General features: G+C 21.0%; 4 protein-coding genes across 4 annotated transcripts in view; 1 reads left to right on the forward strand and 3 right to left on the reverse strand. All coding sequences in view use genetic code 6, as the record gives it.

The window, feature by feature from the left end:
* The window catches only part of TTHERM_00173910 (variant specific surface protein S2, putative), a gene marked incomplete at both ends in the record, with an annotated part of 2,830 nt that extends 2,189 nt beyond the window's left edge, over positions 1-641 (reverse strand). Inside the window, one exon of the mRNA XM_001008751.3 lies at positions 1-641. This exon is cut by the window's left edge and continues 2,045 nt beyond it. Within this exon, the coding sequence (XP_001008751.3) occupies positions 1-641 (641 nt within the window).
* A 2,306-nt stretch (positions 642-2,947) lies between these two features.
* Positions 2,948-3,274, reverse strand: TTHERM_000173918 (hypothetical protein; the record flags this gene model as incomplete). The annotated part of the gene is made up of 2 exons (XM_012795799.1): positions 2,948-3,126; positions 3,211-3,274. The coding sequence occupies 2 exons, from the start codon at positions 3,272-3,274 to the stop codon at positions 2,948-2,950; spliced, it is 243 nt and encodes an 80-aa protein (XP_012651253.1).
* A 667-nt stretch (positions 3,275-3,941) lies between these two features.
* On the reverse strand, positions 3,942-5,877 carry TTHERM_00174910 (transmembrane protein, putative; the record flags this gene model as incomplete). Its single annotated transcript, XM_001008752.2, has 3 exons — positions 3,942-4,099; positions 4,192-4,632; positions 4,866-5,877. The coding sequence occupies 3 exons, from the start codon at positions 5,875-5,877 to the stop codon at positions 3,942-3,944; spliced, it is 1,611 nt and encodes a 536-aa protein (XP_001008752.2).
* Positions 5,878-8,565: 2,688 nt separating this feature from the next.
* The window catches only part of TTHERM_00174920 (hypothetical protein), a gene marked incomplete at both ends in the record, with an annotated part of 441 nt that continues 201 nt past the window's right edge, over positions 8,566-8,805 (forward strand). Inside the window, one exon of the mRNA XM_001008753.3 lies at positions 8,566-8,805. This exon is cut by the window's right edge and continues 201 nt beyond it. Within this exon, the coding sequence (XP_001008753.3) occupies positions 8,566-8,805 (240 nt within the window).

An 8,805-nucleotide genomic window follows, 5' to 3' on the forward strand; every position in this document is an offset into this window, starting at 1 on the left:
GGGTCAGGATTATAACAACCATAATTATAGTGACAATATTTACCATTAGGCACATAATATGTAGAACAAGAATTAACACATTCTCCATTTTAAAAATAGTCAGAAGGATTAGTGCAAGAACAAGATCCACTTGATCCATTCGAAAAATTAGCTACTTATTAACAGCTAGTGCAGTCATTTGAAGTTATTCCATTGCATTATAAGCATGTAGGATGACAAGCGTTAATATTAATTTACTATCTATAAAGATAAGAAGGTGCAGCTGTATTAAAGTCATGTAATAAAGTTTTCATTGAGTTACTTCCTGTATTCATAATAATCAAAGCTTAAAAAAAATAAGTAAGCTTATATGAATTAAGATAACAATCAGCATTAACAGCAAAATTTGTATAATTGGTCAATTAAAAAGTAGTAAAATCCTGTTTCATTTCATCCGCAAGTTAAATAGTATATTTAACAGTTCCAGGAGTTATTACATCACTTATAACTCCTACATCTACTACCGTTGCCACTTGAAAATGTGGAATATTTATATAAAATTAAGTATCTATTTCGAAACTCTATGAAAGTTGATAAACACCACTGCAAAATTGATTATAACAAGAATTAGGCAAACATTATTAGAAAATCCCATTAATCATATTATAACCGTTTTTAATAAGACTCATTATAATATCATCACATCTAATAAATGAAGTGATAATTAAAATGAAAAAAAGTAACATATTTTAGATAGCTTTTATGTTTTTACTCCTGTTTTTTTTCTTGATAATTAAGTTTTGTTTGTATTTTTTAATTGATCTCAAATATTATTTAAAAAAATAAAATAATGTCCTATTCAGAAATGAAATTAATTACTTTTTGTTAAGAGTAAGATAAAATCAAACAAAATAAATTATTCTATCAAAATATTTAAATTTCCTTCTTAATAAAAAAGTTAAAAAAATGTTAATTGCTTTGCTTATTAATTTTTATAATTTATTTATCATGAAATAAAATAATTTATAATAATTCATTAAAAAAATGAGAGAAATTTAATAAAATGATAAAGTCACAAGCTCCTATCTATACATGTAATTTAAAAATTTATATATTTGATGGGTGTATATAGTAATGATCTTTTTTAGTTGGTAATCAAATGTGTAAAAACCTCTTGCTATATAAATTAATTAAAGTAAATATTATATTTCCCTTTTATTTCTTATTAAGTTAAGAAATAAATATTCACTGCTAAATAAGTAAGAATTAAATAATTGATATTCTTCAAACAATTTATTTTCTTCTAAAAAATTTGTAAAAACCCAAAAAGATTATGTAAACAAAAAGAAATATCTAATATTAAAATTTATTTATTATATTCTATCAATAAAAAGTATTTTTCGTAAGAAATATTTTCAAATTTAATCTATTAAGTCCAACTTTTATTTTTTTAAATAATTAGATTCTATTAATTATCTTAGTAAAGATACTTAGGATATCTTTCAAATTTAGAATTAAATTTTTGGTGTTTAAAAGCAAATAATAATTAATTTCAATTTATCAATATAAATTTTAGTAACCTGAAATAGAATGGATAACACTTATTTATTTTATTCCAAAATTATGTAAATCAATCACAATTGAAAAACTAAATTGACTTTAATCATCAGATTTTGATTTCTTATTTTGTCATTTTTTCAAAATTAAAATATATAAATTATTCTATCACTAATACAGAAAATTAATATATTGAAATGCATATTTTAAATAAGTAAATAGAATCAAATATCAGATAAAACATTTTTAAAATATCATAAATTTATTACGTATTGCTGAAAAATTGACATAATAATATTTAATTAAATTTTTTTTTGAAAGAAAAGATACTTATCTAAAACCTAACTTCAGAAGAAATAAGATTACATCTATTATTTCTGTTTATTTACTTATTTAAATATAAATTAATATTTAAATTACTTTTATATTTTGTTGTAAACGCTATGCTCATATTAATATGACTAAAGCTAAAAATTTTTCTTAAGAAATTACAATGATTAAAATGAAATTTAATAACTATCTTTACACTAAATTTATGAAAAATACAGTCATTTAATGTAATCTACTTTTCTAAATCAAAATGAACTTTTAATAAATCAATTCTTGTTTGTAAGCTAAAAAAATTTTAATTATTAATTTTCCTTTTTTTAATATCTAAATCAATTTCACGCATTTAATAAACTCTAAATAAAACATGATTATCAAATATCCTTAAACAAACCACACTCAAACAAATTCAATAAATAGATTTATTTGAGGTAAAAATTAATTAAAAAAAAGACATATAGAATAATTGTATTTTTCCGTTTAAGTTATTGGTTAGTTTCTAAAGTCATAACTAACTGACTGAGTGAGTGTAAAGATTAAACAATAAAAAAAGTATTATAAATAAATAAATTAATTTGTAACCTCTTGTAAGATTAATAGATTTTTTAATATTAGCTCATAAATTGCAAGTAATAATATCGTTTATTCAACGAATTATTTTCTTAATTAATTAATTCAATTTTTAAATAGATTATATTATACTAATGTTGAGTTTTATTTTTAAAAATATTAAACAAAAATATATTTTTTTACTAGAAAAAAAAACTAAATTAATTAAATATTTACTAATTCTTATTAGTATTAATTTTAGATTTCACAATATACAGGTATATTTTAAAATTAAATGGCTCAACTTTTTATCCAAATAATTTTTTGAAGAAACATTCTAAATAAATTTTTGAAACATTTATTATAATTTAATTCTAAATGCTATGCTATCTATTTGATATATATAAGTAATAATAATTGCTGTTGACTTTATTAAATTCACTAATTTAAAATATGATTATCTATTAGACTTTTATTTCAAAGCAAACATTTGAAACATATATTATATTTGATATAAGCATGATGAATTTTTTTCTCAGCTGTTATTTTTCAATAATCTCTTTTTTTTATAAATGCTAGATGAATTAACTCTAATGTAAGTCGAATTATACTACGAATTAAGTTATTATTATAAATCTGTACTAATTACAACTTCTAGTTCTACTTTCTTCAATTACTTTTCTCTTTTATTTTTTTTATAAATTTTTATAAGATCTTAAATTAAGAATATATATCTAATAAACTGCAATAATGTACTTATTGATAAACAAATAATTGTCAAAATTAGAATTATACTACCTAGTATTTCAATTTTTAGTAAAGTTTCATTTGATATTACATCTTCATTAGCAGTATCTTACATTTATTTAATAGTTATTCCAATAAGTAAAAATAAAACACAAACCATTATTTCTTAAAATACCTTTATAATTATTATTATTTTACTTTTAAAGAATCTAAAGTATAATAAATATAAACTACTAACTCCATACACTACTATAGATATTATAGCACATTCTAATTGCTTCTAATATAAAACAAGAAATGAGATCACAACAAAGTATTTCTTAAAAAAAGAAATTAAAATGTATGATTTAGATCCTTTCATATTAAAATCGATATCACCATAAATATTTGGAGCTTTTAAGACTAAGTAATCACCAGGTTTCTTATAAAGTAAGTAAGCTAAAATTACAAAGAATAAGCAATAAGCTGAGATTTAAAGTATCAAAAGAAAAATATTATCACCACTTAACCAGCAATAACAAATTGAAAAAACAATAGCAGTCAAAGATGATTAAATGTAACTGCAGAGAAAATTAAAAATAGTGTATATTAATAAAGACGTGTACTATTTTCCTTTCATAATTTTTCTAAAAAACATGCAGTAAATCATTAAAATTGTGCAAACTAAGACTATTATTTAAACATGTAAAAAGTTATTATAAATTCCTGGTTTTATTCCAAATGACTTTAATGTATCTTTTAACTGTTATTAATTAGATATTTTACTATATTATTATTATGAATCAAATGATATCTGAGTAGGCTGAGGTGTTTAATTAAAAACTAATGATGCTCCTGACAAAGAAGCAAAGTTCACTTTAAGGGGTAGATATTCTTTGATTAGGTATATCAAAGGTAGAACTTAGACAAAATTCGAAATGGAACATAAAATTTAAAATTACTTTAGAAAATTTATAACTTTGCCAGATGCACTATTTTAATCTGTAGAGAAGGTTTATGAAACTGCTTATAAATTTTATGTTAATTATTTACCTGATGCTAACGAATTAGTTTATTTTCCATAACTTGATGAAACAATTATTGTGTTTGGAATTTAATAGTTTATTTTAGATCCTTTAATGCTAATTGTGATTTGTTTTACTCTCCTGTTTTCCTAGGATATAATTATTACTTTTATATTTTAGTTTTCCATAGAAATAGAATTGATGCTATACTGATTACCTAAATTCAATATTCCTTCGTCTATTAAAAATTAAAAAGAGGAATATTCTTCAGTTGTTAATTTCCTATTATAAGTAATAACAATTAGATTATCACTAAAATCTGTTGGAAGAGTTATATCTTTGCTTTAAGCTAGATAATTATAGACGTTTATAGATTAAATAGCTAAGGGAAGCTAACAAATCATACTTTATCCCTAAACAGGACTTTTAAGCTTCTCTAAGCTATATCCTTCAGGGCACTCACATATTCCTTTTTAAGTATTAGAGATAATATTTAAGTCTGGAAAACAGTTTTAAGAACAAGCATTCTGCCATAAATAACTTCCTTCATTACATTTTATACATGTTTGACTATCAGAACAAGAACTACAGCTTTAGCTACATTAGAAGCAAATATTATAAGAATCACAGAAATATCCATAACCTTAACTGATTGAGCAATCAAAATTATTTTTGTATGGATTTCTTACAAGATAATTATACCCTTATTAACAAGTACAATTGTTTGTAGAAGAATTATAAATATAGTTACTGCCTATAGATTCACAGCTCTATGTACATTATTTTTAATTAAATAATATGTAACCACTTTCACATAACTAACAACTGCATACTAAGCAATAATTTTAATTGGAATTTAAGCTTTAATCCTTAGTAAGCATACTATAACTTAAAGCTACATTATCACATAGAGAGCATTAATAACTACATTTTTAACAATTTTACTTAGAGGAGCTTAGATATGCATTATTTGGACAAGATTAGCAACGTTTTGTAGTTGGATCAATTTGAAAATAAAATTAGTTACATATAATACAATCTAAATCAGTAGGTCCTGAGCATTCTTTACAAGCTATATTACATTATTTACAATATTTTCCAGAAGCGTAATATCCTGATTGTTATGAACAAATAACACATTAGCTTGTTTACTCATGAATAAGATAGCCTGATTAACATAAATCACAAGTGATTTCATCATTACAATTTTGACAGTTAGGAATGCATTTATTACAAGAATTTTCTTTTATATAATAACCAGATTAACATAAATCACAAGTGATTTCATTGTTACAATTTTGGCAGTTAGGAATGCATTTAGAGCAAAAATTATTTTTTAAAAAATAACCAGATTAACATTAATAACAATACATATAACCTCCACAATTTTTGCAGCCAGGAGTGCATTTATTACAAGCCATTTCTTTAGCATAATATCCTTCAAGTTTGCAATCAGTACAAGAACCATCACCTTCTAAAAAATACATGTTAGAGCCACAAGCAGTGCAACTTTCCCCTCTTTATCCATGACAACTTATACAATTAGGATCTAAACATCTATCACATTAATTTGAAGAATTTATAAAATACCAAACAAAACAATGTTGACATCCTTTCTCATCACAGATTTGACAATTAGGATCTAAACATCTATCACATTAATTTGAAGAATTTATAAAATACTAATCATAACAATGTTGACATCCTTTCTCATCACAGATTTGACAATTAGGATCTGTACAGGAAAATCCAATAATCACAGTAATATTTAAAATAAAAATGATAAAAAGCAACATATTTTGTTAGCTTTTATAACTTTATTCCTATTTTTTTTATTAAATTTTGTTTGTATTCTTAATGCTCCTAAAATATTAATCTAAATAAAATAATAATTTATATTCACTAATTAATTACTTTTTGTTACGAGACAGATAAAATCAAACGAAAATAAATTTTTCAATCAAGGTTACTTAAATTTGCTTCTTAATAAAAAACCAAAAAAATGACCTTCTTTTGTGTATTAATTTTAATAATTTATTAATAATGAAATAAAATTAGTTAAAATATAGATTAACAAAATGAAAGAAATTTAATAAAATGGTGAAGTCACAAATTTCAAAACAAATAATAAAAAATTTATATATTTCATGGATGCATAAATATCTAATAATTACATTTTCTAGCTGATTATGAAATCTAAAAAATATCTTGCAATATTAATTTACAAAATTAAATATTTGATTTCCCTTTTATTCCTTATAAAGCTTAGATCTCTGTAAAGATACTCAAAAAAAGATATTTTAAATATTTGATATGAAATTTATGGTGTTTAAGAGCAAATAATAATTAATTAATTTCAATTTACCCATCGAAATTTTTGAAATCGGAAATATAATGGATAACACTTATTTATTTTATTTCCAAAATTATGTAAACCAAATCAATCGCAAATCAAAAACTAAATTGACTTTAATCATCAGATTTTGATTTAATATGTAATCCTTTATTCAAAATCTGAATATATAAATTATTCTACCACTATTACAGAAATATTTTAAACTAATCGATTAAATTATAGATATCAAATAAATAAATAGAATCAAATAATCTCTTGATAAAACATTATTTTAAATGCGATCAATTTTATATTTAAAATATTTAGTTTTCCTATTATTTACATTTTTAACACCATAAATTATTTAGATATTGGTTGAAAGATGACAATATATTTAATTAAAATTTTTTTCAATGAAAGAAAAGGTATTTACCTAAAAGCTTAACCTCAGAAGAAATAAGATTACATCTATTACTTTTGTTTATTTATTTAGTTATTTAAATTATTTTTATATTTTATTGTAACAACTGTGCTCAACTAATATAACTAAAGCTAAAAATTATCTTTAAGAAATAAATGAAATTTAATCAAAATTTTCATACCAAATCTATGAAAATTAAGCCATTTCATGTAATATAGTTTCTAAATAATTAAATTCTTCTTTGTAAATTTAAAAGATTTTAATGGTTAATTTTCTTTTTGAATATCTAAATCAATTTCAAGCTTTTAATAATTCTAAATAAAACTTGATTATCAAATATCTTCAACCACATTCAAATTCAATCAATAAATTGATTTGTGGTTAAACTTAATAAAAAAAATACAAATACACAATTTGTATTTTATTTTTAAATTATTGGATAGTTTTTAAAGTAAGGACAGACCGATTAAATAGATTAATTAATAAAAAAGTAATAAATTAATTAATAAATTTATAACCTCTTCTTAAGATAAATAGTTTTTTTATTATTAATTAATAAATATATTGCCATTCTCTGATAATTATTTAGGTAGTAGGAAATAAATAAATATTTAGTAGAATAATAAATATTATTTAAAAAAGGTATAATTAACGATTATGCAAGAATCAACAAATAAAAAGAATAATTTGTTAAATGGAATAAAATATAAATATAGTAAAAATATTTATCAAATAATTTCAAAAGAAGCAAATTAATTTTTAGTTCAAAAGCAAAATTCTGACAAAAAGTAATTATTAATCCTTCACAAATTTTAAAAGTTGAATATGAAGAATAATAAAATAATTCCAACAATATAAACAAATCAGATATAAAAAATGAGTAAAAATAAAAAAGATTCTTGGCTAAAGAAGGTTTAAGTTAAAATAATATTATAAAATGAAAAAATTTTATTTTATTTATTTTATTTAAATATTAAATATTATAAATTAGTTTTCTAAATTCAATGATATAATAATCAATTACTAAATATAAACATTTTATAATTCTAGATTTGTATAAATAATTTAAAATAAACATGATCATTTTTCTTTTTTTTCAGTTGTTGCTTTTCAATAATCTCTTTTTTTTATAAATACTAGATGAACTAACTCTAAAGTAAGTGGAATTATACAATGATTTAAGTTATTACTATAAATCTGTACTAATTACAGCTTCTAGTTCTATTTTATTCAATTGCTTTTCTCTTTTATTTTTTTTATAAATTTTTATAAGAAATTAAATTAAGAATACATATCTAATAAGCTGTAAAAAAGTACTTATTGATAAACAAATAATTGTCAAAATTAGAATTATACTACCAAGTATTTCAATTTTTAATAAAGTTTCATTTGATATTACATCTTCATTAGCAGTATTTTACATTTCTTTGATAGTTATTCCAATAAATATAAATAATACACTCACCATTATTTCTTAAAGCACTTTTATTATTGTTATTATTTTACTTTTAAAGAATCTAAAGTATAATAAATATAAACTACTAACTCCATATACTACTATAGATATTATAGCACATTCTAATTGTTTCTAAAATAAGACAAGAAATGAGATCACAACAAAGTATTTCTTAAAAAAAGAAATTAAAATGTATGATTTAGATCCTTTCATTCTAAAATCGATATCACCATAAATATTTGGAGATTTTAAGACTAAGTAATCACCAGGTTTCTTATAAAGCAAGCAAATTAAAATTACAAAGAAAAAGCAATAAGGTGAAATTTAAAGCATCAAAAGAAAAATATTCTCACCACTTAACCAGCAATAACAAATTGAAAAAACAATAGCTGTTAAAGATGATTAAATGTAATTGCAGAGGAAATAAAAA

The sequence above is a fragment of the Tetrahymena thermophila genome, assembly GCF_000189635.1.
Source record: "Tetrahymena thermophila SB210 genomic scaffold scf_8254798, whole genome shotgun sequence".
Taxonomy (NCBI): domain Eukaryota; phylum Ciliophora; class Oligohymenophorea; order Hymenostomatida; family Tetrahymenidae; genus Tetrahymena; species Tetrahymena thermophila.